General features: G+C 43.2%; 1 protein-coding gene across 50 annotated transcripts in view; it reads left to right on the forward strand.

Moving 5' to 3' along the window:
- SCAPER (S-phase cyclin A associated protein in the ER) overlaps window positions 1-21,659 on the forward strand; it is a 550,606-nt gene that overhangs the window by 519,987 nt on the left and 8,960 nt on the right. For 45 of the 50 annotated variants that reach the window (XM_078333930.1, XM_078333946.1, XM_078333966.1 and 42 more), the window contains one exon: window positions 2,692-2,841. The exons of the other annotated variants lie outside the window; for them this stretch is intronic. In XM_078333930.1, the coding sequence (XP_078190056.1) occupies window positions 2,692-2,841 (150 nt within the window). The remainder of the gene's footprint in view (window positions 1-2,691; window positions 2,842-21,659) is intronic. 50 annotated transcript variants of the gene reach the window in all.

Genomic DNA, 21,659 nt, shown 5'->3' on the forward strand with positions numbered 1-21,659 from the left:
TCTCTGCTCCATGATATCATGGCTACAGCTAGATGCTAAAATCACCTGGAGGCTCTTTACTCTCATGTTTGATGTCTGAGATGGCTCAAAGACAGGATTTACCTAAGACTGGTGGCCAGAGCATCTACCTGCTGCTTCTCCATGTGACTTGGGCTTTTTACAACACTATGGTGTCTTGATTCTGAGTGGGAGAGTCCTAAGAGGAAGCTTCCGAAAAGCAGGTGTTCCAAGAGAAACCAATGGAAGCTGCAGTACTTTTTATGACTTAGCCTCAAAAGTCACATGCTTCCCTATCAGCCATACTTCATTGGTTGAGTCAGTCCTAAGCCTTTCATATTCAAGAGAAGGGAAACAAAACAAGCTTCACCAGCTAAAGCAACGCATCTGTCTATATAGACACCATTGATGTAGATGGACACGATCAAGAATATAATGCATAAGTAAATTAAATACATAGTATTTCTACCGTATAGCAATGGCTGAGTTTTCCAGAAAAGTACTATTTTTGTGATAGTTATGGTAAGAGAAACTCATGTTCTAGTTCATCAGAACAACTTAACATGTCAAAAGTGAGATTTTAAGAACTATTATGTAAAGGACAGGATAAGAGATTTTAAGTGGAAAGAAGGAAGGTGTACATCTCAGCATGATCTGACCTCAGAAAAATCTGAGAGACAATCTGAATTGCCTGGGAGGCTCAGAGGAACTGAAGAGAAAACTGAAGTGAGATAAATGATCTGATGTGCTGAAGAGTTAGACAAGATGATATAAGATATGTTGATGATTTGGGTTCAAATGCATCACAAGAATACAGAGCTGTTACAGGGAGGCATCCTCATTAGACCCCTGGATCTAGAGTCAGAATGACCTGACTTTGAGCCATCACATTACCTCTTCAAATTGTATGACCTTAGACAAGTCATTTGAACACTTAAGACTGCATTTCCTCATCTGTAAAATAGAGATAATACCTACCTCCCAAGACTATTTGAGGATTAAATATGATTGCATAAAAGTGCTATGCTAGCTAGCACATAGTAGGCCCTCAGATAATGTGAACTGACTCTGTTTCTAAAAAGAAGAATTTACCCAAACCGTCTTGCAGATGCTGAGTCAGAAAGCTGGAAACTGAATGTAGCATTCCCAATGCTCCTTTACCGTTCTTCAAAGCCACAAACCTGTGTGTGTGCTTATTTTGTGTGAGAACCCATCATGTAATAGTACAAAAGGTTATCCATTAAAGTATTTTCTTAGCTGGTTCTATTTCATTGTATACCAATAAGGCTGTCAAAATATTTTTCTCTCTTCAGCAAGGAGTTTGATTTCACTCTGAATTCATATTGGCACGGGTGGCCTTGAGATCAGGGATATTGTATATTGCGTTCAGTTTGACAGTTTTTACAATTGAAGGTGGTCTCAGGAAACAAATCAATGTACTGACTTGGCAATTAATTCTGGCTAAAAAGGAAATATCGTTTCCTTGAAAAATTGGTTTAATTTTTATATTCAAACTTACATGCCCCTTGACCTGCTCTTATCAGTGAAGGTTAAACAGAGGGCACTGGGTCATAGCATGCTGGACGTGACTAATTAAATAAAGGCTGAGCTGAGAAGGTGTCACTACTTGATTTAAAGAAGGAAAGCCCTTCTGAAGTCTCTTTGGGGCTTGAAAAACAATTTTTTTTTGTTTTGGGGCTGTGAAACTGAGACAAGGGGTACTCTTAAAATTCAGCAGTAATTTTGTTTCAGGAATGCTCACTAAAATAGCTCTGTTTCACCCACCGTTAAGTAAAGTGAATTCATTGAAACTTCCAAGCTGCAACATATCCAACCTGGTTCAAGCCCACTAAGACCTCAAATCAAGAGAGGAGTTTAAAACACTGCCTTTTCCCACAGCCCAGCAGTGGGGCTTCATTCCAGCGTGTGCTGCGAGTGTATTCTGTGGGCTTCGCCTCTCCCCTTTGCCCTCCTGTCGCTCTGTCTGTTTGACATGTTTATTAAATAGAAGCTGCAGGCTGCACAGACAGACTCAGACTCTCTTCGTGAGTCGCCCACCGCCGACAGCCCTTTGCCTCTCTGGAGAAAGGATCCCTGAAGTCGCATAGCGGAGGGGTTTCATGGTTTTAGGGAGAATTTTTTGCTTTGTTGTTTTTTTACATTCTTTGGGGAGCCTTTGGTTTATAGAGCTACTTATTTGAATAATAACTGGTTGTTATTTATTTTTTTTGCTTAAACATAAATAATTAGAAATGTATGTTTAACTCTGTATACAAGAAAGTATTTTCTCCTTCAGAAAAAAAAGCGTTGAAAGTCATCTAAGTGGTACATTTACAGGTGAATTTTAGTTTTTTATACTTTTACAAATTTTCTACGGTAAGAATATTTGTGTATGAGAAAAATTATTATTAAAAATAGAACAAATAACTGTGTTTTAGGTAGATAATGTCTTGATCCATGTGATACAGGCATTTGGTCTGCTGCTGTCCTTTTTCAGGTTAAACATTGCACTTATTATGGTCATTTATTAGAACAAGAATCCCTAAAGCAAAGTGTCCAGCCCAGTACTGTAGAAATGTCTTATGTTTCGGCCAGCACTGCGGCAGGAAGTGCACAGGGCCAGTTTGGCTTTGTGATTTGCAGCCCTGGCTATCCCTGGGCTGAGGACTTCTAACTGCTCCTTGTCTTTGTCAGTCTATTGTAGGGGCAGAGGGCTTGTCCCTTGCATTCCGGCACATGGCCAGCTCCCTGCTAGGCCACTGCAGCCAGGTCTCCTGTGAAAGCCTCCTTCATGAGGTCATCGTCTGTGTGGGCTACTTCACTGTCAACCACCCAGATAACCAGGTAAGAGGCCCTGGAAAGTTCTTAGACTGCTCCCCCCAGGGCTGAGAGTGTGAGGTATTGGAATGAGAAAAGGCAGGCTAGCGGGCTGGAACCCAAATGTCTTCTGTAAAGCCCTTTAACCACACTCCAGGAACATGTCTCTAGCTCCTTCTCTTCCAATAGATTTTTTTTTTCTTTTGGAGACAGCGTCTTGCTCTGTCGCCCAGGCTGGAGTTCAGTGGTGCGATCTCAGCTCACTGCAACCTCTGCCTCCCAGGTTCAACTGATTCTCCTGCCTCAGCCTCCCAAGTAGCGGAATTTCAGGCACCTGCCACCACACCAGGTTAATTTTTGTATTTTTGGTGGAGATAGATTTGCCATATTGGCCAGTCTTGTCTCAAACTCCTGACCTCAGCTGATCCGCCCACCTTGACCTCCCAAAGTGCTGGGATTACAGACCTGAGCCACCACACCTGGTCCTCTTCAAATAGATTTGATAAGAATTAGATTAGTGGGAGGCTGAGGTGGGTGAATCACAAAGTCAAGAGATGGAGACCATCCTGGCCAACACAGTGAAACCCTGTCTCTACTAAAAATACAAAAAAAAATAGCTGGGTGTGGTGGTGCATGCCTGTAGTCCCAGCTACTTGGGAGGCTGAGGCAGGAGAATTGCTTGAACCCGGGAAGCGGAGGTTGCAGTGAGCCGAGGTCGCGCCACTGCACTCCAGCCTGATGCCTGGTGACGGAGTGAGACCCTGTCTCAAAAAAAAAAAAGAATTAGATTTGCAGTAGGGTTTCCTCTTAGAGCTATAAAATAAAATATTTTTAATAAAATATTCTTAAGCCACACAGAAGCATGTCCTCCCTTACCATGTAGATTCTTTACTATCTACTTCGTTACCACATGGAGTCTGCTGCGGTGGCCATCAGGGTTTTTGTTTTGATTTGGGAGCTTACATCTTTCAAGTTGGGTCATTTGCATATAGTAGTAGAGTCTGGTGCTTTATGAAACTCTTCTTGGCTCCTGGCTTCTGCCGAGGTGCTTACAGTTTTCCAGATGGTGTCGGATGGGAGGGTGACAGGGCAGGACTCTCCCTCTTAGATCACTCAGAGTAGTTTTGCTTTAAACTGCTTTGATTATTTGGTTTCTGAGCACGATTTCATAGATTAAAAAAATATGTTTCATAGACTTAATTTGTAAATAGGTTTCTGCTTTTTTATTTGAGACAGGGTCTTTCTCTGTCATCCAGGTTGGAGTGCAGTGGCATGATCATGGCTCACTGTAGCCTTGATCTCCTGGGCTCAAGCAATCCTCCCACCTCAGCCTCCTGAGTATCTGGGTCCACAGGCAGGCACCATCACACCCAGCTAGTTTTCTGTAATTTTTGTAGAGATGAGGCTTTGCCATGTTGCCCAGGCTGGTCTTGAACTCCTGGGCTCAAGCGATCCTCTTGCCTTTGCCCCTCAAAGTGCTGGGATTACAGGTGTGAGCCACCACATCTGGCCTGCTTTCTGTGTTTTTAAGATTTTGGAAAATTTGTTATAAATTTTGTAATAATAATAAAGTCCCTTCTCTTTATTTTTGAAACGAGAGTTATGGCATAACTAATATCAAATAGTAATTCCTGACAACCTCATTTATCTAAAGCCCCCTACTCAGCCAACCTTAATTGTATAGATTTTAACTAAGAAAAAAAGCCTCTGAACAACTCCTTAACCCTTACTCTAAACTTTCTAGTTTTTATTGTAGGCAAATCTCTAACAAGTGTGTTGGCTAGGTTTATCTAGCCTGCAGCAAACTAGATCTGGGTGGTAATAAAGGACGTGATCGTGGTGGCAGAGCCAAGTACAAGGCTAGAAACTTCACACCAAGAGCTGAAATTGCATGCCTGACAAGGAGAAAGAAGATAAAAAAAACTAAGGCAGGCCCAAGAACCCAGAAGTCATAACCATCTGGGTTCAAAGGGACACTAAGCGCTGCTTTGTACTTCCTAGATGATGGTTGATGCCTCTAATACCCACCCCAAGTAAGCATGGAAGCAAAGTGTGTATTCAGTGCCTTCCCTAAAGTACACTGCAGGGATAAGCAGTCTGTTTTAGAAAGAGTCCCGTGGTTAACATATAGACAGTTTGGATCCTTACCAGAGTATCATACACAGAGAAGTTCCCCTTTTACAGACCCTGTTGCCGGGAGAGTAGTTGGCAGCTCTTTCTCCCCTCTCACCTCCACAGCATAGGCGGCGTCCTTCCCTTTCAAACACTTCCTGATGGGGTTGCTCTGTCCTCACTGTGGACAAGGCCTAGTAGGTTCATAGGTCTCTTACAAGCTGCTAAAGGGAAGGGAAGTTGAGGGAAATCTTCCGTGTAGATTTTTTTTCCTTCATGTGCATCCATTCAACCCATTACATTGCATTTTATTTTCTTTTAAAAGTTTATTTTATTTTTCTGATTTTAGTTATTGTGAAAAAGACAGGGCATCCGGGCGCAAGGGCTCACACCTGTAATCCCAGCACTTTGGGAGGCTGAGGTGGGTGGATCACCTGAGGTCAGGAGTTCAAAATGAGCCTGGCCAACATGGTGAAACCCTGTCTCTACTAAAAATACAAAAATTAGCTGGGTATGGTGACGTGTGCCTAAAATCCCAGCTGCTCAGGAGGCTGAGGCAGGAGAATTGCTTGAACTTGGGAGACAGAGGTTGCAAGTGAGCCGAGATTGCGCCACTGCACTCCAGCCTAGGAGACAGACTGTCTCAGAAAAAAAAAAAAGAAAAGAAAAAGGGCAAGTATAAAGAACAAAATGGAATCACAGTTACTCCCAATCTCACCATCTGAGATAGCCACTCTTAACATTTTGGCAGATTCCCCTCCAGTCCTTTTCTCTGAGTAGTTTTACACAGCTGAGGTCATACTGTACAAATGTTCATGTCTTGCTTTATGCACTTAACATTATATGAGAATCACTCTTGGTGAATATTTTTAATGTCTATATAGCTTTATCTTGTATGGACATTCATGGTTTACCTAACAATGTCCTGTTTAATACTTAAATCGTTTATTATATATCAAGACACTGCCCACTGCCTTTGAAAGAGGTGAGTACTTTGTGTATGTGATAATGTTTTGCTGTGTGCAGTTCTGCAGGAAGAAGTTCAGTTCTTTCAGTGCATTTAATTTTAAGGATGGTTTGAAACTTTCTGTTTAAACCAACTCTATTATGACATACTTACTGAACTCAGAATTTCCTGGGATTTCAAACAGTTTTTCTGCTGATGCTGGATCACAGACTGATCCTCTCCTTTAGATAAAACACACACTTTTGGTATCTCTGGGCTCACCAGAATGGAGGGGCATCAGGGACGGGGGACTCATACTTGGAGATGGCATGTAAGACCTGACTTGGACATGGTGGGAATGTGATGGCTGGGCATCTTGGGATGGGAAAAACAGCAGATGAAATGAGTGGACAATACAAGGAGGAAGCGGAGACTGAGACCCTGTCACTTGTCAGTTGTGGAAGAAGAGTATACAGTGGCGTTTGAAGGTTATTGTTGAGAGGTGAGCTCACTCTGAGGAAGAAATTAGAAAAGTGAAAAAAGCCATCCCTGTGTTTCAACACTTTGTCTCCCAGAAGGATTGAATACTAAACTGGACATCCACTTCTGATCTTAGGGAGATGAGAGAGGTCAGTTCAGCTCTGGGGCAGTTGCTGAAATGCAACCATCTATGAGAAGGAAGAACAAGGTTTAAAAATAATAATAAAAGATAGTAATTGGAAGAAGCTGAGACACTGCACATTATGGAGATGCTATTTTGCTATTTCTAAGCGTAATATTTATATTAGAAATATTATAAGGTAGAGGCCAGGTGCAGTGGTTCATGCAGTGGTAATCCCAGCACTTTGAGAGGCCAAGGTAGGCAGATCACTAGGTCACCAGTTCAAGACCAGCCTGGCCAACATGGTGAAACTCCATTTCTACTAAAAAATAGCCAGGCATGGTGGTGCAAGCCTGTAATCCCAGCTGGAGAGGCTGAGGCAGGAGGGTCACTTTAACCCAGGAGGTGGAGGTTGCAGTGAGCAGAGTTCACACCACTGCACTCCAGTCTGGGTGACAGAGCAAGACTCCATCTCAACAAAAAAAAAAAAAAAAAAAAAAAAAAAAGAAAGAAAAAGAAATGTTATAAGGTAGGAATACCTTATATTTGTAGTTCTTTCTACTATTCTTCCCATCTCTTGTCTCTTGAATCTCTGGCACTTCAGTGAGGCTGTAAATACAGGAATTATTATTCTTTTTCTTTACTTTTTATTTTTTTGAGACGGGGTTTCGCCTGTTGCCAGGCTGGAGTGCAGTGACGCAATCTCAGCTCACTGCAACCTCCGCCTCCCAGGTTCAAGTGATTCTCCTGCCTCAGTCTCCTGAGTAGCTGGGATTACAGGTGTGTGCCACCACACTCAGCTAATTTTTGTATTTTTAGTAGAGACGGTGTTTCAATTCAACATGTTGGTCAAGCTGGTCTCACACTCTTGACCTCATGATCCGCCCGCCTCAGCCTCCCAAAGTGCTGGGATTATAGACGTGAGCCACCGCAGCTAGCCTTACAGGAATTATTCTTACCTCACAGACAGGTAAGCAGTTGGGGTTCTAAAAAATAAAGTAATCTCCCTGAAATGACACAGAGAATCTTCCTCTATGAAAGATCAGGACTAGCATCCAGGTTTTGCAAAGCCCAACTCAGTGTACTTTTCATTCATCTTCCATTGCTTAAGAAAGCCAGGCGTGTCACAGGTACCATCCGCTGGGGATCACTGAGGTGTGCCTTGGCTAGGGGTGGGAGTTGTGGAAGACGATGCCTGTTCACCAAGACAGTACATTTGAGAAACTGCCATTCTGCCCCTTATATCCTGATTGGGAAGCTTCTAGGACTTAACCGTGTACCTTATTCAGGGACACTCAAAGATCTTGGAAGGTATAAATGGACATGTTTTATGAGTACAAATGGACTACAGTTTAGCAAGTAGAAAGCTTGGGTTCTAGCCCCAGCTCTGCCGTTAGCTGTGTGATCATAGAGAGAAACTCTTTCCCCTTGAGGTTTGAGCATCACTGACTCTACAAAGAAATAAGTTGGTTCTGGAAGTGGACAGCAGTGATAGTTGCACAATATTGTAAATATACTTAATGCCACTGAATTGTGGGGTTGTAAATAATTGAAATGGGCCAGGCATGGTGGCCGAAGTCTATAATCCCAGCACTGTGGGCAGCTGATGCAAGAGGATCACTTGAGGTCAGGAGTGTGAGATCAGCCCAGCCAATGCAGCAAAAACCCATCTCTACTAAAAATGCAAAAGTTAGCCAGGCACTGTAGCCCATGCCTGTAGTCCCAGCTACTTGGGAGGCTGAGGCAGAAGAATCACTTGAACCTGGGAGGCGGAAGTTGCCGTGACCTGAGATTGCACCACTGCACTCCAGGCTGGGCGACAGAGCAAGACTCTATCTTTTAAAAAAAAAAAAAAAAAAAAAGAAAGAAAAAAGTTGAAACAGTAAATTTTATGTTATACATATTTTATATAATAAAGTAAACAAAAAATAAGTGGATTGTACTAGATGATCTCCCCTGTGAGGTCCATGATTCTGTGACATTTTAAAGGCTGAAACTAGAACCACAGACAGAGCTGCATTTTGATCTCATGGAGACTCCAAGCTATTCTGTGGTTTTTCAGACCTTCCTTACCTACTCCAGATTCCATCTGCAGCAGACAGCTTAATGAGCTGCCTGCCCATTGTGTGGCAGCTTATCATTACAAGCTCAGTATACTTTGGCTCCTCAACAGTAACAGAGGGAGCCCATTGACAGACACTTATAAGCAGACTTCTTAAAGGTGAGATGTCACATACCTTGCTCTGCGAGGCCATCTTCACAGCCACAGTTGTTTTACCTGCGCTAGAAGGCTGTGCTACCGGCTTGTGGCTGTGCTCCATGCCAGTCAGGCTACAGGGCAAGGGCAGGGTATAGGGATAGCCACAAGCTTGCTGAGGTGGTAACTGCTATATCCCATTAGAGTTGGGAAGTTTTTTATAACTGAAAAGCTAATTGTTGGTTTCTTGTCACTTCTAAAATGAGTTCTATTAAATTCACTTTCTACTGCCCCACGAAATCCAATAATTTGCTAAGTGAGCATTTGCTAAGAGGATGTGGTAAGTTTAGTTTCAGCACTTGCCTCATCTTCTTCAGTCACAGATTCACAGCACCTTCATCCTAGAAGGGCTCTGGGAGATGTCGAGTCCATCTCACTCATGATAGGTGGAGGAACGGAGGCTCAGAGAAGGAAAAGGAACTGTCAAAGGGCAGTTCAGTGAATTTCCACCTCGCTTCTATACTTAAGAAAGTGAACTTGGCCGAGTCGGGTGGATCACGAGGTCAAGAGATCGAGACCATCCTGGTCGGGCATGGTGGCCCGTGCCTGTAATTCCAACTATTCAGGAGGCTGAGGCAGGAGAACTGCCTGAACCCAAGAGGCGGAGGTTGCGGTGAGCCGAGATCGCACCATTGCACTCCAGCCTGGGTAACGAGCGAAACTCCGTCTCAAAAAAAAAAAAAAGAAAGTGAATTTATTTCGCCTGTTGCCACTTTCTATAAATCAGAGGAAATTCGCAGGAGAAATTATGATGCTCAATTCATTTAATGTTTCCTTATCATTAGTCAGAAGTCATGCTAATTTGCAGAGCCAGTTTGTCCACAGGGGACTGTAGATTTCCCACTGGGGAAACAGCTTGTGTCTTTGTAAGACAGGGCGTCCTGAAAGCTGTAGCCTAAGGCTGTTTGATTAGGTAACGGCTTTGCAGAAAGGATTGGCACCTTTTATTTGCCACCATTTAGTCTATTAACTGGAAGAACTGAGCCCCATGATATCAATGATGACTTGAGAAGAGAAATGATGTCCCTGTCCTTGATGGAATGAATTATCTGTTTCCTACAGGGTTACAGTTTCTAATTAAAACGTTGTTTTAATCAAAAGATTCCCTGTATTTTATGGCACTATCTTGACTCTTTCTAAATTCCTTCCCATTTAATTATTATAATGAACATAATTAGTATGTGCCATCAACCCTTCACTGTATTTGCATTTTGTATTGAATAATTAAATGGGTCTGATAATTAAATTAGCTCAAATGACAGATGATTTGACTGCCTGCATATTACCATACTGGGAATATGCACCTTTGCATACTCATTTGAGTTAGCAACTGGCTTTTTCATTTGGAAAGCCCCATAGATGGCAGCTATCAGAGTTGGAGTTTCTTGTGATCCAGAAAAGAAGAATCCCTTTGACTTTCCCTCCCCCATCGAGCTCTCTCTAGTAAAGTCTGTGCTGATTGTGTAACCGTCTGCTCTGCACCACAGCCTGCCAAAGGCTCCTGAAAGCTTCTGGGCGGATCAGAACAGGCAAGCAAGTTGGACAGTGAAGCTCATGAAACTCGGTTCTGCCTGAGCCGTATGCCCTGCGTTTTCCAGGTCTTCTGTGACACAGTGAAGAGTTAATTTGACTGCAGTTTCCAAAAATGAATCTGTTGTACTTACCTTGGGTGTTTCCTGCACACAGAAATAAGAAATGGTTTCCTAGAGTCATTGTGTGTTAAGAGTTGCAGTTTTCCACAATCCCATTCCAGCAGAGAACTTTCAGAGGTGGCCTAATTCCTGCTCAGACATTCTTACTTCGCTCTTTGTCTTCCTCAAAGGCAGATGGTCAGTCCTAGGTCACACCCATTTGGGAAACTCCCCTAGCCCCATCCCAGTTCACGAATGGAGGCTGCTGTGGTGGGCTCAGCGTGGAAACTCCAGCACTCAAGGCCTTTCTGTTCTCCCGGAGTTGGCAGCTCATTCTTCAGCTGTCACACAGGCATTCCGATTTCTGTATTTTCTTTCTTTGTGTGACAGATACGTTCCTTTCATAAAATACAAATACATCATGTCCAAGGAAGAGCCAAGAGTTTCAACAATACAACCATTTTGGAACCAAGTTACTCTCACTATTATAGCACCAAAGAAAAAATATGGGGCTTTTTTTCCCAGAAGTAGAACAAAAAAATTTCTATTTAAAAATAATTTATACCTAAACATTTATTTTAAGACTTCTAATGAGTGAACTGGCTGCCATAAGAAAAGAATGGAGAAATTTGCCCATTAGCAATTTTGGCCAGTTGCATTTAAAATCACCAACTTCACAGAATCCAAATTAAAAACCCTGTTCATTTTCCTCATTTTGGTGAATTTTTCCATACAAGGGTAGTTTGAAGCACCGCATGGTCACACTAGATACGGTTTTTACTCCACAAGCCTCCAAGAGGTCAGAAGGAACTCCTGGCTTGCCTGAGTTGCTGTGTTGCTGTCTACGTCAGCTGGGATAGACAGCAGCCAGCCCAAGGAGCTGCTGCCAGGTCAGGAGTGTGCACGAACCTCAGTTATCCTTTGCTTACTTGGAAATCTTCTACTGGGGCATCAAATCTACACCAGAAAATGAGGCCAGAAGGAATCTTATGTCAAAGTTTAATTTATGACCAATAATACAGTTTTTCAGAGCTTGCCTTGGCCTTCAGCCATGTGATTCAGCTAGAATCACCGAGAAAGCCTCTCCTGAGATAGGAGATTTTCTGTTAGACCCTCATGAGTAAGAGAAAGCCCATCACTATGGAACAGACACTGGTACAGCACTCAGGACTACTGGATCCTTCTACAGCTTTATAGCTGTTTGACCCTGGGTAAGTCACTGCCCTTCTCTGAGCTTTAGTTTCCTGTCTGTATAAAGAGTTAGCCTGGGTGCTCTGAAGAGGCCTTTCAGCTCTGTTAGAGGATGAATATATAATTCTAAGTCCCACCACAGCAGCATCCATTCATGAACTGGAAATTGGGAAGTCATGGCCAGACCAGCTGTTGGAACATGGTTCCCCATCTGTGAAGAACCTGTGAGAAACCTCTGCCTACAGGGTTCCTCGGTGGACCAAAACATATAGAAGTACAGAGGATCCTCCCACCTCAGGGGCTCTGGGTTGCCACTCAAAACACCGTTTTGACACAGCTGCCAAGGAGACTTTAGAGTATCAGTCTGATTCTGGTCAGCTGCCAGCTCCCCTTTCCATGTGGGCATGCCTGGTTCACCTGGACATACTGACAGGTGATAAACCTATGCCTGTCTGGAAGGCAGTGAAAGAGAATCTCCACTCACCACCTTGTGCTGTAGAGGTAGAAGGGAAGGAGACCTCACAACCAAATAATTCTCTTACGTATGGGGGAACTGCTAAACTGAAAACACACCACAGATTTAACTCAGAGGTGCATTGAGATTGTGTGAGGAAAAGACACTGGTAAATGGCTCACATGAATCAATGTGAACATTTAATGGGCCTTAATTGGAACCTTATCCTACTATACTTAGAGCAGAGAGATGAAAGCAGAAGAAATCTGAGAGACCATTTATTTCACTTGAGAAAGCAGTAAACTGGAAACTCCAAAAAGATTTGATGACTGTTATATTTTTATGATTAAATAAAATTGTCATAGACTAGTGCTGGAGAGCCCATAAATGCTCCATGGAATGTATCCATGCTCTCTGGCAGCTATTAGGTTATGACCAGAAAACCTATCAGCCTGTGCACTGCATTTATTAACCCTGCTGTTCTCATACCACCCAAAAACTCCACGGCAAGAAAACGTTGTCCTCATTTCTCACTGGAAAGGTCCAAAACCTACTTGGAACCTTTGGATTTTAAGGCATTATTAAATGCTATCCATTCACCTACCCACCTCCCTGTCCCTCCATACACATACCCTGTTAATCCGTGATGGACATAATCTTTTCAGTACCACGTGGGGTGTGGGTGTGTATGTGTAAGTGATCAGTTCTCTTTTCTTAAATATCAGAATAGGTACTTATTGAGAATTTGGGGGTGGCATATTTTATGTAATGAGTTTTTTCCTTTGTAAGAAAAAAATACTCTAAGCACCTTCTCTTTTTACCATGTTCAAATGTCATAGCTATGCAGGTGTGGGCAGCGTAAGATCCCTAAGTGCGTGACTGCTCATAGCACAGGATTCTATTATGTCTGCAGGTTCACAGGCCTTCAGAGATCATCTATTCCAACTCCCCTCATTGCAAGAGGAAAAGGATTTACTCCAGGTCACACTGGAGCCAGGCCTCTTGATACATTATCCAGGGCTTTCTGTGACCAACCTTCCTCCCATCCCCAGCCCCAGTGGTAAAAGAGTTACAGATAATGCAAATATACAAAACATCCAAAATAAAGTAGCTTCTGAAATGTGTGATGATGTGGTGAGTCTGTTTAAGTTACAAGGACAGTGCTCTATAGACAGGTTCTTTCTCAAATGTAAGTTAAAATGGAAGCAGCGCTTACTGCCATAGTCCCTGATGGACTATAGAGCCCATGACTTTTAGCTTAGCCAAGTCTTTGAGAAAATCTAGCCCTGTTTTCTTGTGCTGTGTTTGAACAGAATTTAAAATATGCTTTATTTAAAAGGTAACTCTTCTCACAGAATAGACAACATGAAAGAAGGAAACAGAGCCCCTAACACAGAACAGAAGGCTGGAGGGTAACTCATTATTGGAGAAATCCAGTATTGTGAGCTTATTGTCCACATGAACATTCATCACTCATTTCTCTCATTTATCAGCGTTTACAAAATGCCCACACTGTGTCAAACCATGTGTTAGGAGATGCAGAAATGAATACAACTCAAACCTTGCCCTTGCAAGGTCCACAGCCAGGGGCAGTGCCTTCAGTGCTGACATTCACTCCTTCAGCAGACCTGTACTGAGTGCCTGCAGTGCGCCAGGTAATGGTCCAGACATCTGGGATACGGTGGGAAACAAAAGAGGCAAAGTCCCTGCCCTCAAGTCACTGACATTCTAGGGGTTAGGGGAATAATTAACAAACCTGATCTATGCCAGAGGTTCCTCTTGGAAATGTTTCACAGTGGAGGTGGATGTTTGAGCTGATACCTGTAAGTTCAGTAGATACTTAGAAGGCAGCAAGGTAGGAAAGACCTTCTAGGTATTGGAAGGAACATGCGCAAAGGTACTGAGATGTAAAATGGCCTGGCAGGTTCAGGGAACTGCAAGCTGTTTGTTCTGATTGGAGCTCAGGATGTGGGAAAAACAACAAGCACTAAGACTAAAGAGGCAGTCAGGGCCCAGCTCACGAGGGACCCCAGAACCTGGGGATTGATCCCCTCAGAGATGAGGCCCCTCAGTGTTACAAGTAGGAGAATGATATGATCAGACCATGTCCCAGAGTCCCGGATGTGGAGACTGGTAGGTGGGCATCAGACTTCCACTGAAGCCCCAGGGCTGTAACCAAGCATCCCTGGTTCTGAAGCATTATTCTCCCCTGAAGGAATAGCATGATGTTTGAGGAGGGGAAAAGCCTTTTTTGCATCCCTCTGCTGTTGGTACCCAGCAGACAGCCTTTTCCATAGGAAGCAGACAGCACTGGTCAGGGGCCATCTCATTCAGTTTCCCTGGAGGGACACAGCAGAACAGCCATTCACCCCTCACTACATGAGGAAAACCCTTGTTTTTAGGATCACCTGGTTTCCAAAGCCTAAAGAAGGCCAAGCCCCCAACTACTGGCTTTAGCTTCTTCTGGTAATCCTGGCTGCTTTCTTTCCTCTTTCCCTTCCTCCTCCTCTCTCATCCCTCCTCCTCCTTGACACTTTGGTGGTGCTAGAGAGCAATGGAACCCTGGGACCACCAGGAAGAAGGCTAGTGCATAAGGGGCCTACTCCCCACACGGTCTGCCAAGACTGCTGTACTTAATCTCAGCTTGGAAATCATCTAATGGAAGAAGCCGATCTGGGAGGACAGGAATTTGTTTGCAGTGCCAGCCAAGGGACTCTTTGTGCTTCTCTGCTCTGATTTTGACTTGATTATGTATATGTATAGACTCTTCACATTTTTCTCCTGAGATATTAAAACAAAGCCATTTCTGTACCCTCCCTACCCTAACCCCAAGGCATCAGATTAAGCAAGGTGTGTGTGTTTGGGGCATGCCATATTCTTTATGACGCATAGAGGTCACTGGCCTCAAGGACCCTCTTGTCATATTGCTCATGGGCCTATTCTCCAGGTGTGACAAACTTGGCAAGAGCAATGTGGACAGAGATGCTTGGCTCTTATACCAGCCTAGTCTGGCCACTGTACTGCTGCCTTTTTACCATAGCATTGTGGCAGGACCAGTTTTGGGGAGAGGAATGCAGCAACTACTTTGTTTCTGCTCTGCTAGAAAAATATTCTTTGTTCCAATGATTTACAAACTCTCTCAGCTGTCTTTTTAAATGAATTTAGATGTATAGCCACCTATTTTTGCCCCTGTTAAGGACATCTTGTCTCTGACAAGAAAAGGGAGAAAGTAAAACAAGAATTCTTAGGCGTAAAGAGTTTGCCCTGGTGGAATTTAACTATTTACATTTCTGTCTGACTCCATACAGCACTCACACTACCACACTGACCAATGGAACTGGTTTGGCCTTAGGTTTGACAGGCTGACTTACAAAGCAGCAGAAGGAAACTGCTTCTGCCCCACCCTACCCCTCCTCTCCGTAGCACTGTGCCAAGAGACTGTTGAACCAGCTAGGGTGCTGGCCAAAGCACCTCGATAGCTGTTCTCACACATAGAAAGTGGTGTCATCAGAGTCCTTGAAGGCCCAGGATGGGTAGGCCCAGAGCTCTGGTGTGGTAGGTGCAGGCTCCCTCGAGTAAGGGTTTGGCCCTCAGTCATTCATTCCTGAGTTAGTGAACACCTGTTGTTTTCCAGGCACTGTGCTAGGCACGATGCCAAATACTAGAAATATAGAGACGAATAAAAGGAGCTTAACCACTATGCTCACAGAGCAGACAGCTGAGATTGTTGAAACTGGGGATTCACAGCAGTCTGTCTGCCTAAACAACTGCTCATGTCTGGAGCAGGGCCGTATGAGGTTCTGTCTTCTAGTCCGTGGCAGGCACAGGGCTGGGCTCCCAGTGATTTAAGTATTTAGAAACTTGCCAGAGGGCCTTCAGGGAAAATAAACAACTAATTTAAAAAACACAATATGGAGAGCTTTCTAAAACCACTGATGGAGTTCACCTAAATAAGGAGAAAATGCAGGATCACTCTTAGGTCTTAGCAGAATCAGAAGAGGCACAGAGTATAAGCAGGTAAAACAGAACTTGACCGTTTTCTGTTTTGTTTCCTTGAATATGAGTTCTAGAGAGCTGGGAATTTTACTCTAGGACATCAAGGTTTTATCTATTATGTATGTAAATTATATATTAGAAAGCAATAGATAGAACAAGAAACTACTACGGACCTTTTTCTAGTTTATTTTTATTATTTAGCATCATGGTTTAATATGGTCAGAGAATAGAGTATTCCCATATAAGGGAATTTTTCAGATGACCAAATTTACCTTTAAAAAACAATACGTGGGCTGAGCTTGGTGGCTCACGCCTGTAATCTCAGCATTTTGGGAGGCCGAGGCGGGTGGATCACCTGAGGTCAGGAATTCAAGACCAGCCTGGCCAACATGGTAAAACCCCATCTCTACTAAAAATACAAAAATTAGCTGGTCATGGTGGTGGGCTCCTGTAATCCCAGCTACCTGGGAGGCTGAGGTAGGAGAATTGCTTGAACCTGGAGGCAGAGGTTGCAGTGAGCCGAGATTGTGCCGTTGCACTCCAGCCTGGGCAACAACATTGGAAACTTACCTAAAAAAAAAAAAAAAAGGATGTGTTTTAACATTAGCTTTCCAGTCCTTTTTACAATATTATGAAGTTTCCTTCCATCGTAAACAAATTATGCTGAATACATTATGTATTTTTTGATGCCTTAGGAAATGAGTTCCTACTATGATGTTTAGGCACGAGTATTATTATGTATGTGGAAGCAGATTTTTAAAGTGTAGCATACTAAGGATAATTGGTTATAATTAATAAGATATTTTACTACAATGCAGTAACACTCTCAAGACCAACTGAAAAGGGTAGAGATACTTACTTTCTTATAAACAACTGGCATAGATTTTGTGGAATGACTGGGCACTCTGTGAGGGCAAGAATGCCTCTGGTTTGTTCAGTAGTCCATTTCCCAGTGCCTCACGCCATGCTTGGCTAGAGTACATGCCCAGCAAAGATTTGATGAATGGACTAATCTCTCTGCTCAAGGCCTGCTTGCTCCCTTTCAGATTCTTGACTGAATTCCAGGTGGTCACAGTTCCCTCCTTCTGGGTGAGGGAATCAGGCTGGTTTACGTTTATATAGTGTGACAGACTCTCCACTAGCCACTTCTTGGAATTTTATGGAATGAATGTGACAACTGTCATTTTACACATGTGAAATCTGCAAAGTAACTCGAGGAGAATATGCATTTTTAATACAGATTCATGACCACTCAGTATCCTACCTCCACTTTCCTTTTTTGTTTTCAATTTAAATTTTGGGTAATACTATACATGTAATACTAAGTATTAATATTATAAATATATTTGACATGGTAGCATCTGTTTCAAAAATACAAGACCAGTTTTGCAAGGCACTCAAAACCTGTCAAGGCTGCTCCAGAAGGCATCCAAATAAATGGCCATCCTGAGACAGTGCTCATTTTGGAGTCACGAATTCCAGCAATTCACTCCTGAGAATCTCACCCCATCACCAACCCTTCCTCTCTTTCACGTTCTTACATCTGATAATTTGAGACAAACCCTTGGCACAGCCAGCACATAACCAAGAACTGGTTATTTGATACCAAGCCAAAAAGAGTATAGGTTTTTGGGAAAAAGTCTTTTGTGTTAATCTGTCTATGTCAGGTGGTTTGTCTTTTTGAATGGCAGTATGTCATCCTCATCTTCATCTGGTTGGCAAAGCCATGTAAGAAGCTGGCTGGCAGCCAGTCATGGAAGTGAGTTCAGGCCTAGTGACAGAGAGCCTTTCTACCCAGAAAGGAGCAGCCTTGTGAGTCCAGTGGCCCCTAGATGGGCCTGTGAGGTGAGGAAGAATCCAGCATTCTTAAGAATCTTATTCTTAAGAGATTGCTAAGCCTAGCTCCACCAATGACTGGAACCCAGGACAAGCTCTCTTGAACTTTCTATTAGTTTTTCCATTATAAGAGTATAGTCATCCCTGTATGCCCATTTCAGAATTTAGAGACTTGGATAATGTAGGTAGAGGAGCTTTATAGACTATTGAGTACCATCTCTGCCAGTAAAAGTCTTTCTGCTGTGTTAACTGAGGTTTTGGTAAAGCATTGTCCTAGAAGACCTTGAATTCCTTCATACCAAGTGAAACACCAGTGTTGCCCACATCTGCAAAAGTGGGAGGCTTTTTCAGAACCCTTCTTATAACAAGGCCCAGGATCCCCGAGTTGGTGCCCAAGACCCTGAGGATTCTAATCCTCATTTCCTTCTAGGGTAAGAGACAACTTACCAAAAAATCTATTCTTCAGGGACTTGATGTGCAGACCTAAGGTAACATAATATAGATACAATTGAAGCCTTCAATTCAAAAAATGGCATCTATATTTCATGAGATGAGATGTGGTATGATTCTCCCCCAGGGCAAGGCACCAATTAGTTTGTTTAACCAGGGGCCCTCGTCACTCCATTTCATTCATTCTGGTAACGTTGAGGCCCCCCTTCTGTGCCTAGCCGCCAGCAGAGCAGAGGATACAATACCAAAGACAGTTCCTGGCCTTCTGGAACCTGGGATTCAGCTACATATACTTAGTTATGTGATAGTTGCTGCCCAAGTCTTTGGGTTGAAAAAGAAAGGCTGCCTTTGGCTGTGCTGGCTGGGAAGACTTCCTGGGCTTAAGGATTTCCTTAAGTGCTTCAAGGGAAGCTCATCCTCTCTCTGAATTGGGAGCCCACAACACCAGCCTATTAGCTTTGGCTCTTCCTGCTCTGTTTTCAGATTGACAAGTCTAACACAACAGCCTCAAAGCACACACATGCACAGTAAGTTAAGCCACTGTTTCTTTATACCACTTACCTGTGTTTCTTGGATCATGCTTTTGCTGGGATTTTCTTTTCAGGGCTGTCAGAATACATTTCCTACCCTGCCACTGCAAGATCCTGGCTGCCAGTCCCAGCACTGTTTGCACAGCTCTCTCCTATGCAGGCAGGGCCAGGGAGAGACCGCAGCAATGGCTTCCCAGGTGGCGCAAAGCTTGCTGATGAGTCCCAGCCAGAGAATGGGGCCTGCCTCTGCCAAACCCTGTGCTCTGAAGAGTAGTCTTTATGGAGCAATGGGGCAGGGGGGATGGGGAGTGGGGTAAGATGATGGAAAGCATTTAGGAAGCCTCACACTGGGGCGGGGCTTCTGGTTCTGAAAGTGTGTGGACCTCAGGTCTGGCAGGAGAAGACTGAGCAGCAGAACTGGTCAGCTAACCAAACACTCATAGCTAACACTGTTCTATACTTTATGGTCACACACACTGTCTCATTGGATCCTCAGCCAAAAAGGCTGCCATCTACTCTCATTTTATAAAGACTCTAAGGTTCAGATGAGTTAAGTGACTATAGCAGATGAGGGGCAGAGCCAGACCTAGAGCCCAGGGCTGCCTAACACCAATATTCTTGAGCTGTGGTTTCGTGGCTTATAGCCACTGAGAGACAACTGGCCTACGAAAAGCCACTCAACTGACTCTGAAGTGCACCTGGTTAGAGATGGTAGCCTTTCTAATGGAACACGATTCTGGCTGAGGTTGATGAGAAATGATAAGGGTTGTGCTATGGACTGAACTATTTTCCCAGAATTCATATGTTAAAGCCCTAACCTGCAATGTAGTTGTATTTTGAGATGGGGCTTTTAGGAGGTAATTAAATGAGGTCATAAGGGTGGTGCAGTAATCCAATAGGATTAATGGTCTTATAAAAGGAAAAGAGAGATCTCACTCTCCAAATGCACTCACCAAGGAGAGACCATGTGAGCACATAAGGCAGCCGTCTGGTCTGCACACCAGGAAGGCCCTCACCAAAACCCCTCCCTTCTGGTACCCTGACCTCAGACTTGCAGCCTCCAGAACTGTGGAAAATACATTTCTGTTGTTTAAGTGGCCCAGTCTATGGCATATTGTGACAGTAGCAGCTGCCCAGTAGCCTCTGCTTAGAAGACCAGAAGAGGAGCTGTGCATCCATGGTCTTCTCTCCAGAGAATGATCAGGAATAGCTCCAAGGAAGCCTTGAAGTACCCTCTCTCATTTTCTGTATAGTCAAAGAGTTTCCATATGATTTGCCCAAATTCAAAATGTAGAAATGTAATTTTCAGTGAGAAAGAAAGATTACTTCCTTTTTTTTTTTTTTTTTTTGAGACAGAGTCTTGCTCTGTTGCCAGGCTGGAGTGCAGTGGTGCAATCTTGGCTCACTGCAACCTCTGCCTCCCGGGTTCAAGCGATTCCCCCGTCTCAGCCACCTGAGTAGCTGGGACCACAGGCACCCGCCACACCTGACTAACTTTTTGTATTTTAGCAGAGATGGGGTTTCACTATGTTGGTCAGGATGGTCTCGAACTCCTGACCTTGTGATCTGCCCACTTCAGCCTCCCAAAGTGCTGGGATTACAGAGGTGAGCCACCTCACCCAGCCTACTTATTTATTTTTTATATGTCTCCCATGTTTTTTAAAAATAGATTAGGGGGTACAAGTGTACTTCTGTTGCATGGACATATTGCATTGCATAGTGTTGAGGTGTAACAATCACCTGAATAGTATACATTCTCCCGATTAGGTAATTTCTCATTCCTCACTCCCCTCCCACTTTCCCACCTTTTCCTCCCATTTCTATCATTTCACTTTCTATGTTCATGTGTACATAGTATTTAGCTCCCAGTTACAAGCAAAAACGTGGTATTTGACTTTCTGAGTATTTCACTTAAGATAATGGCCTCTAGATCCATCCATATTGCTGCAAAAGATATGATTTCATTTTTTTATGGCTGATATTTTATTGTGTGTATTTATATATGCACATACATACCTCACTTTATCATCTGTTGATGGACATTTAGGTTGATCCATCTCTTTGCTATTGCGAATAGTGCTGCCATAAACATACAAGTGTGAGTATCCTTTTTAAATGATGATTTATTTTCCATTAGGTAGATATCCAGTTGGTTCTTCTATTTTCAGATGAGAAATCTCCATACTGTTTTCCATAGAAGTTGTACTAATTTACATTCCCACCAATAGCATATCAGCGTTCTCTTTTTTCTGTATCCTCACCAACATCTGTTTTTCTTTGCCTTTTTAATAATAGCTATTCTGACTGGCTAAGATGGTATCTCATTGTGGTTTTAATTTGCATTTATCTGATGATTAGTGATGTTCAGCATGTTTTCATATGCTTGTTGGCCACTTGTATATCTGAAAGAATATATTTAAAGATCCAGCATTCTGGGTAATATTCTCTTTCTTAATTGGGTACTTGGTGACACCGGTGTATACACTTTGTAAAAACTGACCTATTCACGTAAGGGAGGTAAGTGGGCGGCCATAGGGTATGCATGTGTGAAAGGTCAATAAAAAGGTTACTTCTTTTTAAATTCACTACCTTAAAATTAAAACCCAGAGCAAAGGAGCAGTTTTCCCAGGGTCACACGGCTAGTTGGTAAATAAAGAACCCAGATCTCCCAGCTCTTTAGTTAGCTCCTATTGAAGAATCACATCCAAGATCAAGGTTCAATTTCAGCATCTTTTGACCTGAATATTAGTAGAAATTCCGTTGGTTTCCTCAGAGCCCTACTCTGCATCTGAAGGTGGACATCATATTTGAAAGGCTGCTTCTCATTATTATTGAGGCCAT

The sequence above is a fragment of the Callithrix jacchus genome, chromosome 8 (genome assembly GCF_049354715.1).
Source record: "Callithrix jacchus isolate 240 chromosome 8, calJac240_pri, whole genome shotgun sequence".
Taxonomy (NCBI): Eukaryota; Metazoa; Chordata; class Mammalia; order Primates; family Cebidae; genus Callithrix; species Callithrix jacchus.